We start from the raw sequence: 19,122 nt of genomic DNA on the forward strand, positions 1-19,122 counted from the left end.
GGCCCCCGGGGCTCAGCCGGGAGCGCCCCGAGCCGGGCCCGGCCCCCGCCGCCGCCGCGCCGCGCCGGGGATGCCCCGGGGGGGGCCGGGGCCGCCTCCGCAGCCGCTATGGAGGAGGAGGGCAGGAAGGGCCGCAAGGTGAGGGGGGTGGGGGGGGCACGGCAGCGGGGTCGGCCCCGGGAGCGGCCCCTCACGGCCCGGCCCGGCTCCGGCTCCGGCTCCCGGGGGGGGCTCGGGGGCGGGTGGGGAGCGGGGCTGCTGCTGCTGCGGGGCCGCGGGGGACGCCTGTCTGCCGCTTTGTGCCGCTTTTCCCCTTTTTTTCCCCCCATTTCCCCCTCTTTTTCCTTTCTTTCCCCCCATTTCCCCTCCTTTTCCCACATTTTTGCCTCTTTTTCCCCCATTCTTCCCTTTTTCCCCCTCTTTTTCCCTCCATTCTTTCCTTTTCCCCCCCCTTTTCCCTTTCCTTCCCCCCCCCTTTTCCCTTTCCTTCCCCCCCCCTTTTCCCTTTCCTTCCCCCCCCCTTTTCCCTTTCCTTCCCCCCTTTTCCCTTTCCTTCCCCCCTTTTCCCTTCCCTTCCCCCCCCTTTTCCCTTCCCTTCCCCCCCTTTTCCCTTCCCTTCCCCCCCTTTTCCCTTCCCTTCCCCCCTTTTCCCTTCCCTTCCCCCCCTTTTCCCTTCCCTTCCCCCCCTTTTGCCTTTCCTTCCCCCCCCTTTTGCCTTTCCTTCCCCCCCCTTTTGCCTTTCCTTCCCCCCCCTTCCCTTTCCTTCCCCCCCCTTCCCTTTCCTTCCCCCCCCCTTCCCTTTCCTTCCCCCCCTTTTCCCTTTCCTTCCCCCCCTTTTCCCTTTCCTTCCCCCCCTTTTCCCTTTCCTTCCCCCCCTTTTCCCTTTCCTTCCCCCCCTTTTCCCTTTCCTTCCCCCCCTTTTCCCTTTCCTTCCCCCCCTTTTCCCTTTCCTTCCCCCCCTTTTCCCTTTCCTTCCCCCCCTTTTCCCTTTCCTTCCCCCCCTTTTCCCTTTCCTTCCCCCCCTTTTCCCTTTCCTTCCCCCCCTTTTCCCTTTCCTTCCCCCCCTTTTCCCTTTCCTTCCCCCCCTTTTTCCCTTTCCTTCCCCCCCTTTTCCCTTTCCTTCCCCCCCTTTTCCCTTTCCTTCCCCCCCTTTTCCCTTTCCTTCCCCCCCTTTTCCCTTTCCTTCCCCCCCTTTTCCCTTTCCTTCCCCCCCTTTTCCCTTTCCTTCCCCCCCTTTTCCCTTTCCTTCCCCCCCTTTTCCCTTTCCTTCCCCCCCTTTTCCCTTTCCTTCCCCCCCTTTTCCCTTTCCTTCCCCCCCTTTTCCCTTTCCTTCCCCCCCTTTTCCCTTTCCTTCCCCCCCTTTTCCCTTTCCTTCCCCCCCTTTTCCCTTTCCTTCCCCCCCTTTTCCCTTCCCTTCCCCCCCCTTTACACTGTTTTTTTGCCTGTGTTCTGCCTGCTTTCTGCCGCCTCTCGCTTATTTTCGCCATTTCATGCCGCGTTTCGCCGTGGGAGGCGCAGCTCGGGGCAGCTGCTCGCTGTCCGCAGCCCCTCGGGTGACAGGCTCCGAGCCCTGCCCCGCAGGACCGAGCCCGCCCCGGGGCTCCCGAGGCTCCCGGCCGAGCCCCGTGGCCGCCAGCGCCTCGGCGGCGGTGGCCTCAGAGCCTCCTGCGGCCCCGCTCCCGTCGAGGCGAGCTCGGAGCTGGAAGCCTTTCGTGGGGCACCGTGAGTACGTCCCGCGCGGCCGGGTGGGAAGGGCTTCGCTCGGTGCTCTGCCCGGGACCCCAAACCCGGGTCCCGGGGCTCCGAGCACGCCTCGGGAGGGCTCCGTGACGCTTCCCGGGGAGCTGCGTGCGGCGCGATGGGGTCGGCGGCGCTGGGGGGGGGGGGGGGGGGGGGTGGGTTGGGGGGGAGCAGGCCCGATCCCCGGGTCCGTGGCGTTCCCTCGCGCCTCAGGGAACAGATCGCGTTCCTGGGGCCGCGGGTGCTCGCAGACCAGCTTCAGCGTTAATCCCAGTGCGTTGGCAAGGAGGTGGCGCTCAGCCGAAGCACGGCCCGAGGTGCCGTCTCGTGTAGAAGCGGGGCCGGCTCTCCTCTCCCCCGACGGCCGCTGTTACTCTTTGCCAAAGCCGAAGCAGTCCGTGCGTGCCGCCCCCCGCAGCGACGCTCCCCGGGCGCGCTGGGCAGAGGGCAGAGACCCCTGTCCCGCCGGCTGGCGTCGTGCGGGGCTGCAGGTCCGACCGGGGCGAGTTTTCGGCGAGTTTTCCGCGAGTTTTCCCTCGCGGTGATGCCGAACCAGCTCTTCACCAACCCCCTGCGGTGTTTTCGAGCTTGGAGCGCCGTCAAGGGGCTCCTTTGGCTACCGGGGCACAGGTTCCCAGCCCCGGGGGCTTGGAGGGAAAGCCCCTCCCCACGCTTTGCGTACAGCGACAATCTTCTCCGGGCGCAGGTGGCCGGTCCTGAGCCAGCAGGATTACGGGCTGGGACGGGGCAGGTGAGTTCCTTCGGCCCTAATTGCGAGTAGCGTTGGGGCTGGGAGGGAAAATCCTGCTCCGGGGCCCCTCGAGCAAGGGATGGGAGCGGCGGGATCGGGCGCTGAACCTCCGCAGGGGCGAGGCGAGGCGGCGCTGGAGGCACAGCGCGAGCCCCCGGCCCGGATGTAACACGCCGAGGGGCTGAGCTGCAAGTCCCAGCCTCCTTCCAGAAGGTTCCGGCCCCGAGGCGTGCGGTGGGTGGCGCCTGGGGGCGCGGCTCGGCGCCGGGTTAACGCTGGGCACGAGGGTCCCGGTGGTCTGCTGCGGGGAAAAGCGAATCCGCGCCCGCCGGGCTGGGTTCTCCCGGCCGTCTGCGCTCCGGGGGGGGGGTTTTGGGGGGGGTGGGGGGGCTGCTCCTCTGAGCCTCCCTCCCGCCTCCGGGCTGGGGTGGAGGCGCCGGGTCTGCAGGAGTTCCGAGGAGCAGAAGCCGAGCGAAGGTGGGCACGGCCGGGAGGTAGGGCCCCCCGTTTTCTCTGCCGGCGGTGCTCCCCGAAACGAGCGCCCCGAGCGCTCGCTGCCCGGCTCCGCGGGCACGGGGCAGGGCAGGGGGCGTCCCCCCCCCCCCCCCCCAGCCGACCCGCCTGGTTGGGCGGGCGCGATTCTCCGTCCGAAACCGGGCCGCTGCTGCCTTGGGGCTCTGTCTTCGTGCCTCGCGTTTAGGGCGGGGGGGGGGGGGGGGGGTCTCCCCAGGGGGAAGGAAGGGGGATGACCGAAGCCGTGTCAGCCCCGTCGGGTATTTGCGGGGCAGGATGAGCTTCGGTGCTGCGCCTCCAGGCGGCCTCGGCTCCGTGATGCCGGCGGGGCGGAGACTGGGGGGCGAAATGTGGGGTGAATTGCCCTGCAGCCCTTAAAAGGGCCCCCTGGCTCCTTTCGGGGGCAGCTCCGGGTGCTCCGCTCGTGGCGCTTTCCCCCTCGAACCCGGCACAAAAGCCCTCCAGCGCCGCTCGGCGCGGGCACCGGGCTGGGGGGGAACTCGGGGGGCTTGGGGCTCCGCGGCCTCTCCTCGCAGGAGCCGCGAGCTCCAGCTGTGCAGCGGCACCGCTGACGCCGGCGCGTCCGTGGAGCTCGGGGGGCAGACCGCCCGAAAAATCGGGGGCGGCAGCCTCCCTGCCTCCGCTTCGCCGCGTCACCCTCCGCGTCCGGGCTCCTCCCCTCCTGCGGACGGCGGGCTCCTGCTGAGGTGGACGTCGCCGTGCTTGGCCTCGTGGAATTCCACCCCCCTTTTTTTTTTTTTTTAAATTAAATTAAATTCAAGCCGTGGGACCTGGGGGCTCCTCGTCCCCAGCCAGCTGCTGACGTTCGGAGAATTCCGGTGGCTTGGGAGCGCGTCCGCTGCTCGGGCTCTGAGCGCGGCCCCGCGGGAGCCCGAGGCTTGCCCTGCCGCTGTTCGTCTTGCGAAGGAGCAGCTGGAAATAACGCCGGGCTGCGCCTCCCGGGCGGCCTGGCCCCGCGCAGAGGCCCGGTACCCGTTAGGAGGACGGGGCAAAACTTCAGCCGGGGATTTGCCGAGCCCTCCCCGGCGGCGCTTGGGAGGTCGTGGCCTCCGGCACGAACGAGGCGCGGCGGAGGCGCCTCCCGGGGGGGCGAAAGCTTTCGGTGCCTCGCCTCCGGAAAGGACGCGACCTGGCTGAGCGACGCTCGCCCCCGCCTGAAGCAGCCAAAGCTGGCTGCGTGCTCCGCGGGAGGCTTTTCGGCAGGCTTTACGTCAGGTTGGAGCCGTTTGAGTGGCGCCTAAACGGCGGCTCTGCCCTCCGCCTTCCAGGCTGGCACCTCCGGAGACGTCCCCTGCCCGCCGGGGGGAACCGGGGCTGGGCTGACGGAAACCAGCCGGGCTCGCTGTTGCCACGAGCTGGTCCCGGCCGTCCTAAAACGGCCCCGGGGAGCCGTCCCTGAGCGGTGCGGGCGCAGGACCGGGCTGCCCCGCGTCGAAACTCCTCCGCTCGCCCAGCCGGGAGCGCCGGAGGCCGCGTGCGGCTGTCCTGGCGCGGTGTTTGGTGCGGGGCGCGCGGGGGGCTTCCCGAGGTGCCGTCCGGAGGGCTGCCCCGGGGGCTCGATCCTGCGCAGGCTGCCCGAAATACCGATCCTCGGTGCGCGCCGGGTCCCGAGGGGGAGAGAAACACCTGAGGGCACCCGACGGAGACGGCGTTTTGGCAGGACCCCGTGGGAGCCGTGGGGAGAACAGTGCAGTAGCCCTAAAAGCATCCTCCGAATTCCTCAGGGGCTGCGAGGAAGCCGGGCTCGCCGCCCCCTTTCCCCCCAAAACGGGGCACGCGGCGACCCGCGGAGCTCTTCCCCGGGGGGGGGGAGCAAATTCGGTCGGAGGTGGCTCCGCTGCCTCCGTGGGCAGCTTCAGCTCGGGAGCGAGGGAGGCAGGAGGAGGAGGAGCAGGGCCGGGGGAATCTCCGCGAGGAGGAACGAGGCTTTCGCTAAAAATAGCCGGGGAAAATTCCTTTCCTCTTGCCTCGAAGGAAAATCCTGCCCCGGGAGGGGAGGCCGGAGCCCGGCGCGGCGGTCCCAGATGTGAAAGCCCGGAGCCTCGCCTCGCTTTGCGGGTGGTTTTGTGCCACCCCTGGGCTGCTCTCGAGCTCCTTCCCTGCGTTTTCGTTAGGAGCGAGGTGGGTGCTAGCTCCCTGTTCCCCGGGGAATTGTTTCTGTCTTGCTGAGGTCTAACGAGGTGCTGGTTCGGAGGAGCGGCTTTGAAGCCGCGCGCGGGGTTCCCGCCTGGGAACTCTCTTTTTCCCAGCCCGGCACCCTTTGCCGCGCGGGCGATGCCCGGCACCAGGAGCAGAAGCCCCTCTCCGGCTGCCCCCCGCCTCCCCGGGGGGGGATGGAGCCGGGTCTCTGCGCCCGGCAGCAGCTGGGCAGGGAGCCGGGCTCCCCCCCCCCCCCCGGAGGATTCCCCGCGGGATTTAGGGCGCTCGGGATGCTCTGGCCACCGAAGGAGAGCCCGGAGCTGGCTTGCGAGGAGGGCGCTGGGGGGTTCGGAGGGGGCGGCCGACTCAGGGCGCTGGAGAGCCGCCAGCGGGGGGGGGGCGGGGAGCGACAAAGCCCTTGGGGACAAAGCCCTTGGGGACAAAGCCTTTCCTTGCGTGCCCCGCCGAGCACAAAGCTGTTTTCACCTGGCACTAAGAGGCGAGAGCCAAGCTGGGCGCTGAGCCCACCTCCCCTTTGTCCGGGGGCTCTCAAACCCGATGCTGACACCGCCCCCCCCCCCCCCCCCCCCCCCGAGTCCCTGCGGTGCCACTTCAGCGCTTTCTCAAATCCCCCAAAGCTGGAGGCACCCTCGGGGCCCCCGATAAAGGACCTGGGGGAGGTGTGTCGTGTGTGTCCCCCCCCCCCCCCCCGCCCCGGAGTGCTGCGATGTTGGTGCTCCCCCCCCCAGCTCTCAGCCCGCGCAGGGGGGGCGCTGAGCGAGCGGTTTCAGTGCGGATCCCCCACGTCGCAGCCTTGGGCAGGATCCCGAGCTGGCTCCGCGTCTCCCGCAGAGGTCGGCGGCGTGAGGCTGTGCGGAAACGCGGTGACCGCCCTGCTCCCACAGCAGCTCAGCACCACGGCCGCCTGCCTGCGCGGGGGGGGCAGGGTTCGAGGCCCGGCCGGGCCGAAATAAACAGAATTACGGGCACGGGGTGGGCCTGGTCTGGGGACGGGTGACTTGCAGCGGGGTGGAGGGGGACCGGGCTCTGCGGGAAGGGTCCTGGTGGCACCGAGGTGGGCTCCAGAGGTCCCCGCTCGCCTCCGCCAGGTCCCGCAGCTCTGGGATTGCACCCGGTCCGAGGTCCGCACACCTGAAATCAGCCCAGGGGCCCTGGCACGTGCGGAGCTGAGCAGGGAACGGGCTGTAGGGTCCATAAAACCAGCTGTAGGGTCGGTAAAGCCGGCTGTAGGGTTGGTAAAACCAGCTGTAGGGTCGGTAAAATCAGCTGTAGGGTCGGTAAAGCCGGCTGTAGGGTCGGTAAAGCCAGCTGTAGGGTCCATAAAACCAGCTCTAGGGGCAGTAAAACCAGCTGTAGGGTCAGTGAAGCCGGCTGTAGGGTCGGTAACACCGGCTGTAGGGTTGGTAAAGCCAGCTGTAGGGTCAGTAACACCGGCTGTAGGGTTGGTAAAGCCAGCTGTAGGGTCGGTAACACCGGCTGTGGGGTCGGTAACACCGGCTGTAGGGTCAGTGAAGCCGGCTGTAGGGTCAGTAACACCGGCTGTGGGGTCGGTAAAGCCAGCTGTAGGGTTGGTAAAGCCGGCTGTAGGGTTGGTAAAACCAGCTGTAGGGTCGGTAAAGCCGGCTGTAGGGTTGGTAAAACCAGCTGTAGGGTCAGTAAAATCAGCTGTAGGGTCGGTAAAGCCAGCTGTAGGGTTGGTAAAACCAGCTGTAGGGTCAGTAAAATCAGCTGTAGGGTCGGTAAAGCCGGCTGTAGGGTTGGTAAAGCCGGCTGTAGAGTCCATAAAGCCGGCTGTAGGGTCTGTAAAACTGGCTGTAGGGTCGGTAAAGCCAGCTGTAGGGTTGGTAAAGCCAGCTGTAGGGTTGGTAAAACCAGCTGTAGGGTCGGTAAAATCAGCTGTAGGGTCGGTAAAGCCAGCTGTAGGGTCCATAAAACCAGCTCTAGGGGCAGTAAAACCAGCTGTAGGGTCAGTAACACCGGCTGTAGGGTCGGTGAAGCCGGCTGTTGGCTGCTTTCTGCCCACTCTCTAGGGGCTGAGCCCCCGGCCCCCCTCCCGGCCCCCCTCCCGGCCCCGCCGTGGTTGCGGCAGCGCTCCGTGGAGCGGGCAGAGGACGCCAGCTCGGCACCCGCCCCTCGTGGCAGGACCACTCGCAGGGTACGGGGGCTTTCCCCGCCCGTCGCACCTCCGGCCTGCCCCGGCTGTAATTTACACACCGCCTCGTTATTTTTTTGCTTACCCACCGCTGACGGCAGAGCAGCAGGACCTGGCCCACGATCCCGGTGTCGGGGCCGTGCCCGCCCAGCGGAGCCGGGCTTTCGGCGGCACTGCTGCGCTCCTCTTCGCCTTCTCATTCCCTGCGCCAGCAGCAAGGCGGCCAAGAGCCCCCCCCTTGCAGCTTGGGTTCTGCGTTTTTTTTTCACGCGCCGGTGCTGCCACAGCACGTGTTCGGCCTCTCCAAGCCGCTCCTCGGCATCCTCGCTGCGTTCAGGGCTGACTCCCTGACCTGCCCCCGAGCTCCGCCTGGCCCTGGCGCCTCGCCCCCCCCGACCTCCCCGCGGATGCGCTCGGGCTTTCCACGTCCGCGCTCGAGATAATCCCCTCGAGTGGGTTACGGAGCCGCTCGCACAGGGCTGCTCGCTCTCCTCTCCGTTCCCCTGGAAAAGGCCGAGCGTGTATTTAAGGCGCCGTCGAAAGCCTCGTTCGTTTTTGGATGGATGCGAACAGCCAGGAGGGGCCCCGGGTGGAAACAGACCCCCCCACCCCCCCCGCCCGTACGGCTGCCGGGGGGTTTGGAGCTGGGCCTCCTTCTTGCCTCCGCTCCTGGGGCGGACGTCTCCGGGGAAATCACGGCGCTCGGCGCGTTAATTGCTCCTCGGTGCCATTAGCGAGGTGTTTCCGCCACTCCTTGGAGCCCGACCCCGGCGCCCCTCTCCCCCCCCGGGTGCTGCCCGGCCCGAGGTGCGCTCACGCGTAAGGACTGGAAACGAGCCCTAGGAAATCTGCGCGGCCCTCGGCGTCGCCTAGACGGAGCCGGATGCCGGAGGACGAGGTCCTACCGAAACGGCTGAAATTTGGAGGAGAAACCGGGCTTAAAAATCCGCTCGGCTCCGGGAACGTCGCCCTGCCGGGCGCACCCCTCTGCTTTCCGGGGCTGCGACCGTGGAACAGCGAAACCCGCGGGCGCCGGCCTCGCCCCGCGTGGAGCTGCCTCCCCTCAGACCCTCCTCCTTCCCCCCACCTTTCTCAAACCCCGTTTTTTTTTTGTTTTTTTTTTTTTTTTTACGAGAACCGAACGTTTTCGCCGCTCGCAGGAGGAAGCTGCGGTTGGCGCGCTTCCGGGCCGCGATCTGCCAGGCGGGCGAGCGCGTGCGGCTCCGTCAGCCTCCGGCACCCACCGCGGGGCTCGGTGGCCCCTGTGCAGCTGGGGACAGCTCCCCCCCCACCCACCACGGTGGGGACGAGCTTTTGGGAAGCCCCCCCACCCCCCCCACCCCGCGTCTCCTCGCTGTAGCAGGGCGCTTCATGGAGGGCGAGGTAGGTGCTGGCTGAAATCGGCCCCAAACAGCCGTGGCTTTTCCGCGTTGTGCCGCTGCTGCCCGCCGCCGCCGCCCTGAATTTGGGCTCCCCGAGGAGCAAAATGTGGGCTGAGTGCTGCTTCGAGGAGAATCCGATTCTCCGGCAGGGCTCGGGAGCATCCCCAGCCCTGTGCCCGAGGGGGATTTCTCGGGGTTCGCTCACGTTTTGGGTCAGATCCGCGCAGTTTCGGCACGGAAAGCGGAACCGGCCGGGCAGCGCCGGGGTGGCACGGCCCCGCTGCCGGCGGCCCGTTCCCACGTCACGCCGCTGCTGGTTTCTGACAGCCAGCGTCGGGACGAGCTTCGGGGCCAGCTTTGGGGCTGGGCGCCCTCCTGTCGGGCTTTTCAGAGCCCCCCGGGCTCTTCTCTGCACGCCGGCTGAGGCAGCCTGGCACCGCTCCGCTGGCCCGGCCCCGTCCCTGCCCTCGGCACGAGGGCTTCTTACGGGGGGGGGGGGATTTCTTCTGTCCCGAGCCAGGAGCTGCCCCCTGCCCCTCGGCAGGAACCGCCCGGAGGTGGTGGCACGGAGGGACGACATTCCTCCTTCGGAGCCCGGCCCAGCGAGGGATGCTCTGCCCCCGCCCCGCAGTGCCCGGCGGTGCTGGCGTGCAGCAGAGCCGGGGAGCCCGGCCAGGTACGGTCCCGCTCGCTGTCCTCCGGCCCCGTCGTCCTCCAACCTCCCCTCTTGGTTTTATCTCCCCGGCACACCCAGCTCGAAGGGAAGCGTTTCGGGGCCGGGCTGTCCCCGACGTCCTTGTGGCGGCTGGCGTGGGCAGGGAGGCTGGGAAGTGCCGCTAGCAGGAGCTCTTCCCTGCCGCTTCCCCGTCCCAGAGCGATGCTTTCGGGTTATTTCGGTCTCGCTGTCCTCTCTCTTGTTGCCGTAGATCTCTCTCGCTCGTCTAAATGGAGAAAAAGCAGCGCAAGGAAGCCTCTGGGCGCCGTGCCGCGCTTTTAGCTCGGGGCTTTCTGCGTCAGCAGCCGTGCCGGGGGAGCTGCCCGGGGACACAGGGAGGAGAACCGGGATTTAACGGGGCGGGGGGGGGGGGGTCTGCAGCAGTTCTGCTTCGTGGGCATCCCCCACGCCCGAGGGGAGGGTCAGGGGGTGTAGGGACAGGACACGGGGTGAGGGCTTTAAGGTGAAGGAGGGTGGGTCTGGGTTAGACCCAAGGCCGAAATCCTTCCCTCTGCGGGCGGTGAGGCCTGGCGCAGGCTGCCCCCAGGAGCTGTGTTCCTAAATGTGAGGTGCTGCCGGGAAGGGAGAAAATACGTTTCCAGCAGAAGATAACGCGTTGGGCTTCGTAGCTCTGAAGCCTGACCCCGTCCGCCCACGGGGTGGTGGTGTCCGCGCCGGTGTCCCCCGGCTCGGTGCTCAGCCCTTCTCCCCGACGCCCCGCCGTCTCCTCCTTCCCTCTGCAGCCTGGGATCGTGTCCCCTTTCAAGCGAGTCTTCCTGAAGGGTGAAAAAGGCCGCGACAAAAAGGCCCAGGAGAAGGTTACGGAGAGGCGGCCTCTCCACACCGTCGTGGTGTCCCTGCCCGACCGCGTCGAGCCGGACGTCCTGCTGAACGACTACATCGAGAAAGAAGTGAAGGTAACTTCTGCCCGGCCGGGACCACGTCTCCCCCTCTCCCGCACCCTCCTGGGGACCTACGTTTCCCTGCAGGCAGCACAAGCACGGGACGGGACAAGGCTCACGGCGCTTTCACTTTCTTTTTCCCCCCTTGCGGCTCTGCCCCGCTGCCTCTGCGGCGCTGAATTACCTTCCGCTGCAGTTTCGGAGGGCCTGGGGGCGGCTTTCTGCCTGCTGGCCTCACCTCCCCCCCCCCCGCCCCGGGCACCCCTCTTGCAGAAAGGGGCTTTTTCCTTCTCGGCCTGGCAGCTGGTGGCATTTTGGCAGCCCCTGCGAAATAGCTGGCGATGCAGCCTGTGGGAAAGGCGCTCCGCGGAGCTGCCGCTGAGCCAAAGGAAACAAATACCTGCTGCTAACTACAGCGGCTGAACGGAGAGAGCAGCTCCAGGCAAGCTCCCTTCAGCTGGAGGAAGGCCCTTAAAGCTCTAGAGCACGAGGCTTACCTAAAAACGAGCGATTTTCCATAGGCGGGTGCTATCCGGCAGCTTAAGGAGGCTTTGGGGGCACCCGGCGCGGAGCTGGCGGCGTCCCTCCTCCTGCAGCTGGCCTGCTGGGGGCCCGCCGGTGTGTCAGAGACATGACGGCTGCCTGCTGCTTCTTTCCCAGTATTTAGGCCAGCTGACGTCCATCCCGGGGTACCTGAACCCCTCCAGCCGCACCGAGATCCTGCACCTGATCGATAACGCCAAGGTGAGCGCTCAGCCCTGCTGACCGACCGCTCCGGCTCCGTGCCCGCGCATGGAAAAGGCTTGGGGGGGGCGGTCCCTGGGGCGAGGTCCTGCCCCGAGCGGGATCCTCCCTCCCTGGGTGACCCCACTGTGGGAGGGAAGCCTTAGAGAAGACTGAGGGAAGCCTCAGAGGTCCTCCCCCCCCCACCCTGCTACCCAAGGGCAACCAGTTCAGCTTTCTTAACGGCACCGTGCTCGTTGCAGCGAGCACACCAGCTCCCGGGGCAGCTGACCCCCGAGCACGACGCCGTGATCAGCCTGTCCGCCTACAACATCAAGCTGGTGTGGCGGGACGGGGAGGATCTCATCCTCAGGGTCCCCATCCACGACATCGCGTCCGTCTCCTACATCCGCGACGACTCGGCTCACTTGGTCGTGCTGAAAACAGGTAGGTCGGGGCCGGCGCGGGCAGGGCTTGGGGAGAGACGTCCTGCTCTCACCGACCCTAAGAGCTTGGGCGGTAGCCGGCCTGGTAGCGCCGGGAGCCGGAGATGCTAGCAAGGGGATGTTTTGAGGCAACAAATGGTGTTTTTGGTGTGTAGGTGCCCAGAGGCAGGTGGCTGCCTTGCTGCGGGGCAGAGCCTCGCAGCAGCCGGGTCGCCCCTGTGCAGGGCGGCGCTCCCCCGCCAGAAACGGGACAAAGGTGATGCTGGCTGAGGACGGACCCAAATAATTGGTGTCCTTCCTCCTGCCCTGAGCTGCTCCACTCCCTCCTTTTCTCTCACTGTGAGGGTTGAGGAAGGGCTGGGATCCTCCCGCCACGAGTGGTGGGACTTGCAGAGTACGAACACGCAGGGCACGGTGAAGGACGTTGGAGCTGGGCCCCGTATTCGGTTGCGTCGGGATGCAGAGACTCACGCCGTGCTTAGAAACTCCTCCCCCAGCCTCCAGCAGCTCTCCGACCCCGACAGAGACGGGGCTGAGCCCCGATGCTTAGGGCAGCGCAGTCCCAAAGCGCAGTAGTGCATCCTGCGTCGCTGTGGGGTCCCTGCTGCGTGTCCTCCTGGGGCTGGGGAGACCGCAAGAGGTTCGGAGCTGCCGGAGGTGGGAGAAGTGTCCTGGAGAGAGGCTTGTGCCCGAGGAAGCTGGGGAAGGAGTGGAAGAGCAGGAGAGCGTACACGCTGTGGGGTCTGGAGCAGCTGGGGAGGGCCTGGGCATCCGTCCCCCGCAGCCCTGCCCGGGTTAAAGCTGCCTGGTTCGGGGCAGGCTGAGCTCCTTAGCGGCTGTAACGCCAGCGACTTACTGGATTACAAACCCTGCGACAGCAGAGGACGGGCTGGAGAACGAACGAACGAACAACCGGCTTAACGGGGCTGTAATTCTGCCGCTGGACTCCCGAGGCTGTCTGAGCCCCGGAAATTAAGGCAGCGATTTATGGAGTTGTCAGGAACCTGCTCTAAGTCACGGGGTCTGCATCCAAATGCTCTGCCCACGGGCGCCTTTCAGGTGGAGCTCCCTGCTCGGGGTGTTTTCTCCTGGCTGTGGGATCCGGCGCTCGTCTGGTTTGGGGGCTTTGCTCTCCCCGCAGGGAGGTGGCGTTGGAGGCGGGGCTGGCGTGCAGAGGGCTCCTTGCTGCTTGCTTCCTGCCTCGGGCCTCCCGTGACGACTTCTGTGTTTTTCTCAGCTCAGGACCCCGGGATCTCCCCCAGCCAGAGTCTCTGTGCCGAGAGCTCCAAGGCGCTCACGTCGGGCTCGCTGTCGGAGAGCGGGGTGGTGCCCGTGGAGGCTTGCTGCTTGGTGGTGCTGGCTACGGAGAACAAAGTAAGGCTCCAAACACTCGGCTAACGCCGCCCCACGGCTCCAGAGTCAGTTCTGAATTGCACCGGCGGTGGGAGGAGGTTTACAGGGAGGTTTTCATCACATTCAGACTGGGGTGGCCACAACCTCGGCAGAGGTGCCTCAGCCCCGTGGCCTGCTTCAGACCCGAGACCCTCCCAGAAGATGGTCTGCCCTCGTTCGTGGTGCCTGCTGCCCAGAGCTTTCCCCAGCAGCAGGGGATCTGTGAAGGCGGCCGAATCTCCCCCACAATAGGGCTTGCTAGCCGGGGCATTTTCCTGGTGCTGACCTGGCGGTTTGTTTTATCCTGTGCCTGGACCCAGAGGTTGCCATCCTGGCCAGCGTGCTCCTGCGGCAGGAACCCTTTGCCTCGAGGGTGGCGTTGTGCACTCCTCGCTTCCAGCTGCGCCCTCACTTCTGCTCCCCGGGGCGCCCGCAGCGATTCGGGATGTGGGGCACGCGGCCGCAGTCCCGGGCGGCTGAACCGAGGAAGGAGAAGAGACAGGACAGAGATGGGGGTGGGATTTAATAGCTGTGAGCTGCTGGGTGATGGAGCACCCGAGCACCCGCTGCCTCAGAGCAGAGGAGAGCTGGGGTGCTCGCCTGGCGTTACAGCAGGGTGATGAGATGCCGTACAGCTCGGGGCTCATCTCTCGCACCGAGGCAAATCCCTTGGGGCCAGAGGGGCAGGGAGAGCTAACCCGGCTGCCCCGAGGCTCCAGGTTTGTCACCTCAAGGCAGGCAGTGTCCCACATCCCGGACAAGCAGGTTCCCTTCCCTTGCTGGGGAGACAGCAGCCCTATAAACACCACGCTCGGTGCTCGGTACGCCGTCCCGTGCCACGCAGCCGTTGCAGGGAGCTGAGATGAAGGCCGCTGCGCCACGCACCTCTCCTTCCTTCTCTGCTCCCTCCCCAGGTGACCGCGGAGGAGCTGTGCTCACTTCTCAGCCAAGTCTTCCAGATTGTTTACACTGAGTCCACGATCGACTTCTTAGACAGAGCAATATTCGATGGGGCGTCCACGCCGACGCGGCACATGTCCCTGCACAGCGGTAAGCGCTCGCTCCGGGCGCCCCTTTCCAGCCTGAGCCTGCCCCTTCTGCGTCCCCATCCTCACCAATGTCTGTTGCCACCTTCCAAACAGAGCCAGCCCCGTGCTTCCCCTCCTGCGGGGTCATCTCTGCACTGAGAAGAAGCCCCGTCTTCTTTAACTGCACGCGAGGCGGAACAGCACCAGGGAGCTCTCCTGCCTGGAGGTGCTTCCGGGCTGTGGGGAGCAAAAAGACGCCAGCCTCAGTGTGTCCTTGCCCCATGCCCTTTTCTGTTCCTGGGGGATGGAGGCAGTTAACCAAGCTCCACGTCGTCCCTTGGCAGTTGTGCATCTCCCCCGGGGCTCTCTGCCCAGCCCTGTGCCCCCTCAGCCCCCTCTCCCCTTCCAGCCTGAAAGCCGAGCCCCAAAGCGACGTGTGTGTAGGGCAGGGGCAAGCTCCTGCCTCCCAAACCTCACCTCTCCAACGTCTCCCTTGCAGATGACTCTTCTACAAAAGTGGACGTGAAAGAACCTTACGAGACAGAAGCAAGCACTGTGTAAGTTGAGGGCGGACGCGGCGGCGCAGCCCTGGGGGTAACACCCGACTCACGCAGCCTCGCTGCCAGCTTTAAGCCCCCCGGCAGAACCGCTGCACGTTGGGGAGCGCCTGCTGAGCCTGGCTGGAACATTTCCCAGCGTCAGCACTGTCCGGGTGCAGCGCGGGCCTGCCAAATCAGCAGCCTTGGCGGCACTGTTCGGGTAGCGCTGCTTTCCCGCGGTCACGTAGGCACGGCGGGGCTGGGGCTGTCACCCAGCCGCTCCTGACTCGGTGACCACCGCAAACGTGAGAGCATTTGTGGGCTGAAAACCTGGCACACAAACTGCGTGGTTCAAGTTGGGTTTCAAGTTGATCGACGCTATTTGAGAATTTAAGACTTAACACCAAAATAAGACGTTTTGGGAGCTTTTTTCTGGGGACCTTTCCCCCCCACTGTTCTGAAAAGAAAAAGCACTTGGAGGGGAATCTCTCCCTCCGTAGGGCTTCGCGTTCAGCACATCACAGAGCTGATGCGCTTCCTGGTAGTCCTGCTGTACATGAGCACTCCTCCAGGAGCAACGTGACCCAGAGCTCCTCAGGCACAGGTGGTGGCTCACCAGCTCTTCGTGTTCCAGTTCCTTTCCAGAAGCCTTAGAAGCCGGTGACAACTCCCCCTCCTCCTTCCTGCCACAGCAGTCTCCCCACGTTAAGACCGTCAGCGAGAGCGAGCTGAGCACCACGGCGACGGAGCTGCTGCAGGACTACATGATGACGGTGGGGCGCCCACGAGGGGGAGATTTCCTTCCCTTTCGGGTGTCTGCGTGCTCCCTTTCTCTAGGGAACCTGCTTTGGCAGGGGGGTTGGACCCGATGAGCTCTTGAGGTCCCTTCCAAGCCCTACAGTTCTTGCGATTCTGCGTCTGAGCTCCTCCCTGTTGGCTCCGGTGCTGCCAGCCAGCGCTGTCTGGGTGCTGCGGGTGCTTCGGGTTTGTCGCCTTGTCACGTATAATAAGCCTGTGCACCGCTTTTCAGGCACGTCTTGCTTGGCTCCCAGTTCAGGCTCACCTTGTCCTCCTGCGGGAGCACCTCCACCCCCTGGTCCCCTCGCAGCGTGGTGGGACACGTCGCAGCACCCCGGGCCCATCGTTTTGTGAGCCACACTCCCCGCACGTGCTCACAGCGTGTCCCAGTCCAAAAGCTGCCAGCTGAGCAGCAGCTTTGCACCGTCCCCTCCTGCTTCTCCCCTGGGAGCACTGCAGCTCGGTGGCTCCTGCCGCAGTAGCGGTGAAACCAGTCCCCAGCCTTCCCGTGATCTCTCCTTCCTCCCGTTTCAGAGCTGGGAGCGCTCCAAAAATAAATCTGTGACATGGGTGGTGTGCTTCTCTTCCGCAGCTACGGACGAAGCTCTCGTCCCAAGAGATCCAGCAGTTCGCCATGCTCCTGCACGAGTACCGCAACGGGGCCTCCATCCACGAGTTCTGCATCAACCTGAAGCAGCTCTACGGGGACAGCAGGAAGTTCCTGCTCCTGGGTGAGTGGCTCCCCTTTCCGCCTCGCGTTGCTTGAGGCTGCTGCTGCTCGTCTTTGTGGGCTCAGCACGAGCTCCTCGGCCACCAGACGGCGAGCAGGGCGCGATGCTCAGGGCCCTGTAGGATTCCGCACGCTGGGGGCGCTCAGAACCGTTCCCGGCCAAGCAGCGAGGCGTTCGACGCGGGACAGGTTTGGTGTTCACCCCTCTGGTTTGCACAGGGCGCCTCGGGGACCTACGCCCTCATGAAGTGACCTTACAGTCCTAGAGGGATGGGCAGCACGCAAGTGGGCCTGTGCAGCGCCAGCGGGCGGACATTAGCTGGGAAGGGACCGGGACCCTTCTGTTTCCCTTCGCTAAAAGGGGGCTGACAGCCTCAGGGGCTCTCAGAGTCCCTCAGCTCAGTCTCCCTGCTTAATTTTGGCTTCAATCAGCTCAGACAGCGCTAATAACAAGAGCCTTCCCCAGCACCCAGCTTTACATCCCCCTCACCCTTCGGCCCCAAGTTTTTGGGCGCGTGGGGTTTCCTGGCAAGCGCTTAGGGTGGCGAGGAGGCACACGTAGCCCTGCTGGATTTGCCGCTGACCCCTGCCCGTGCTGAGCTGCCAGCCCCAGGGCAGGATGCAGGGATGGAGCGGGGGCAGATGTCCCGAGCCCGCCCGCCCTCGTTTAATCGCCCGCTGATGCCGTTAGGGTAACGAGCTCAAGGCCAAGCAACGCGTCGCGGTGCTGAAGCGGCAGCCAGCCCTTCTGAGCTCAGGAAATCCTGCCTCAGCCCCGTCAGCTCTCCTCAGCCGCTGTCCCGCGGCGTGGCTCGGGGCTGTGAGTGTGAGAGGCGGCCACCAGATGGAGGCCCCGGTGGCCCAGTCCCCGGTGGCCCCGACAGCGCTGCAGCGAGCCCCGCGCTGGGTGACGCGGCTCCTGTTTCTCCTCCTTGTGTCTCCTTTCCTGGGGCAGGCCTGCGGCCCTTCATCCCCGAGAAGGACAGCCAACACTTCGAGAACTTCCTGGAGACCATCGGGGTGAAGGACGGCCGCGGCATCATCACGGACAGCTTCGGGAGGTACCGGCGGACGCTGAGCACCACCTCCAACTCCACCACCAACGGCAACGGCGCCGCGGGCAGCTCGGACGACCAGTCCGTGCCCTCGGAGGAGGACGAGTGGGACCGCATGATCTCGCACATCAGCAACGACATCGAAGCCCTGGGGTGCAGCATGGACCGCGACTCCTCCTGAGGGCGGCCCGCCCGAGGGACCCTCCGCTCCGGAAGAGGATTTGGGGATGGAGCAGGATGGAATCACTCTCCCGGCCTCTTCAACGGCTTCGCTGGCCCCAGAGGCCGTCCGCAGGAGGCTGCGCCCTCGTCCTGGGAGGGCGCGCGTGCCCACGGGTGCACTGCAGCGGGGGACCCGGGCAGGAGCCCGGCCTTCAGCCTTCCCTGGTGCAGTTCCGTCGCCGCGCGGGGAGCGGGGCCGGGAGAGAGCCCCGCGCCGAGACAAGCTGGCTGCAGCCCTCTCCCTCTCCCTGGTTTACAGTTTTGCACATGGTGTCCCTCCTGTAACTGCTCTTCTCCTCCCCCCTGCCCCCCCCCCCCAGTTTCGAATGAAGTTTACCACAATGTGAATTATTTAAACCTCGCCTCCATGTTGTCAAAGCATTTCGCACCCGGGGACCAGGCCCTGCTCCCTCTCCCCCCCGCCCCGGTGCTGCTGCTGCTGCTGCTCCCCCGGCCGGCCTCCACGCTTCGTGCTTCTGCCCTGCAGCAGCCCCGACTGCAAACCCCCATCCAGCCCCCCCTCGGCTCTGCTCAGGAGGTGGTGGGACGGGGGCAGCACCCGCTGGTGGCTCCTGGCTCCCCGCGGTGCCCCAGGGAGGTGAGCTCCGCGCCAGGACCCACCCGGGGAGGGCTGCAGGGCAGGGTAGAGATGTTGTATATATTTTACAGGCGGTTACAAACACTTTTTTTTTTTTTTAAACCTGCATCCCTCAGCCTTCTGTTGTTCTTTTTGCCGTCACCCCAAGCAGGCATCCAGCAGGGCCCTGGGAAGAAGGAGGGCAGGCAGAGGAAGAGGAGGAGGAGGAGGGACAGGGAGCCTGGGGGGGGCTCCGGCAGCCCTGGAGCTGGCAGGGACAGCTCGCTGGGAGCCCAGACACTTGCTCAGCACTCTGCACCCAGCCTGCCCCCCCCCCCCCCTGCCTCGTGCACATTCCTCACGCTTTGTCCGGGGGCTTTGTGGGGTTTTGGCTGCATTTTGTGGCTTCCCCTGCTGGGACACGGCCCCAGGGCACCCGCTGGCACTTTTTCCACACCACCGGGCTGCTCCGATTAACCAGACCTTTCCCTCCCTCTGCTGCATGAAGCCACCGCCTCAGCGCCCTCCTGCCGGGGCTCCCAGCACCGAGCCTTCATCCTGCCGTCCTCCTCCTCGCTCAGCCCCCCCCCCGCTCCGGGCGCTTCTTACCCCCCTGTTCCTGCAGGCTCCGCGCTGGGAATCGCGGCCAGGGCACGGGCGCAGCCTGGGGGGGCTCCTCCCTGGAGGCTGCTTCTGCTCAGCATCGCCCATGAGCCCCGAGCAGGGGAGAAGGGGGAGCCCCTGCACCACCAGCAGCGGGGCCCGAGGTTCGTTTTCTTCTTTAAAAAAAGAAAAAAAAATGAGGAAAAAAAGCCAAGCTCGCGAGCCAGGGGTACCGGCGCTGGGCTCCCAGCGAGCACTGGGAGCATCAGTCCACAACCCTGGGATCTGTCGAGTCCTCAGTGCCTTCTTACACCCTGCCAACTAAAAAAAAAAAAAAAAAACAAAAAACCAAAAACCAAAAACCCACCCCCAAAGCACACACCGACGCTCGAGTCACTGACTACTCCGGAAAAATTTGAAAAAAGAAAGCAACACCCTGTTTTTGGGAGGGTTGTGTATGGAGAGCTTCTGTAGCAGCTCACAGTATTTTATTTTTTTTTTAAATACTCTGTTCACGGGGAAGGGCGGCTGGGAGCTGGCCCTGAACCCTTCGCTGGAGCTCTGGTGGGCAGGGGACTGAGCAACGGGGGGGGGGGGGGGGGTTCCCCTTTGGGACCCCCGCAGCCCCCCCCACCCGGCACCGCGCTGCCTCTCCCCGCCACGACGAGCCCCC

General features: G+C 65.7%; 1 protein-coding gene across 2 annotated transcripts; it reads left to right on the forward strand.

Annotated features, from left to right (window-relative positions):
* Nucleotides 1–10: 10 nt before the first annotated feature.
* Nucleotides 11–18,862, forward strand: CCM2 (CCM2 scaffold protein). 2 transcript variants are annotated; one of them, XM_050709008.1, is made up of 11 exons: nucleotides 8,530–8,720; nucleotides 9,240–9,395; nucleotides 10,178–10,351; nucleotides 10,997–11,080; nucleotides 11,323–11,506; nucleotides 12,743–12,879; nucleotides 13,812–13,947; nucleotides 14,425–14,482; nucleotides 15,099–15,237; nucleotides 15,855–15,993; nucleotides 16,948–18,862. In XM_050709008.1, the coding sequence occupies exons 1-11, from the start codon at nucleotides 8,709–8,711 to the stop codon at nucleotides 17,226–17,228; spliced, it is 1,500 nt and encodes a 499-aa protein (XP_050564965.1). In that variant the 5' UTR covers nucleotides 8,530–8,708; the 3' UTR covers nucleotides 17,229–18,862. The 2 variants fall into 2 exon arrangements, with proteins under 2 accessions (XP_035410323.1, XP_050564965.1); XM_035554430.2 differs by lacking the exons at nucleotides 8,530–8,720; nucleotides 9,240–9,395 and adding an exon at nucleotides 11–138 and having other exon boundaries at nucleotides 16,948–18,853.
* Nucleotides 18,863–19,122: the final 260 nt, after the last annotated feature.

The sequence above is a fragment of the Cygnus atratus genome, chromosome 2 (assembly GCF_013377495.2).
Source record: "Cygnus atratus isolate AKBS03 ecotype Queensland, Australia chromosome 2, CAtr_DNAZoo_HiC_assembly, whole genome shotgun sequence".
NCBI classification, from domain to species: Eukaryota; Metazoa; Chordata; class Aves; order Anseriformes; family Anatidae; genus Cygnus; species Cygnus atratus.

Bases quoted from the DNA above. Each gene is read 5' to 3' on its own strand.
- CCM2 (XM_050709008.1), top strand. The intron at 10,352-10,996 runs GTAACTTCTGCC...CTTCTTTCCCAG, and splicing joins ACATCGAGAAAGAAGTGAAG to TATTTAGGCCAGCTGACGTC. The intron at 11,081-11,322 runs GTGAGCGCTCAG...TGCTCGTTGCAG, and splicing joins ACCTGATCGATAACGCCAAG to CGAGCACACCAGCTCCCGGG.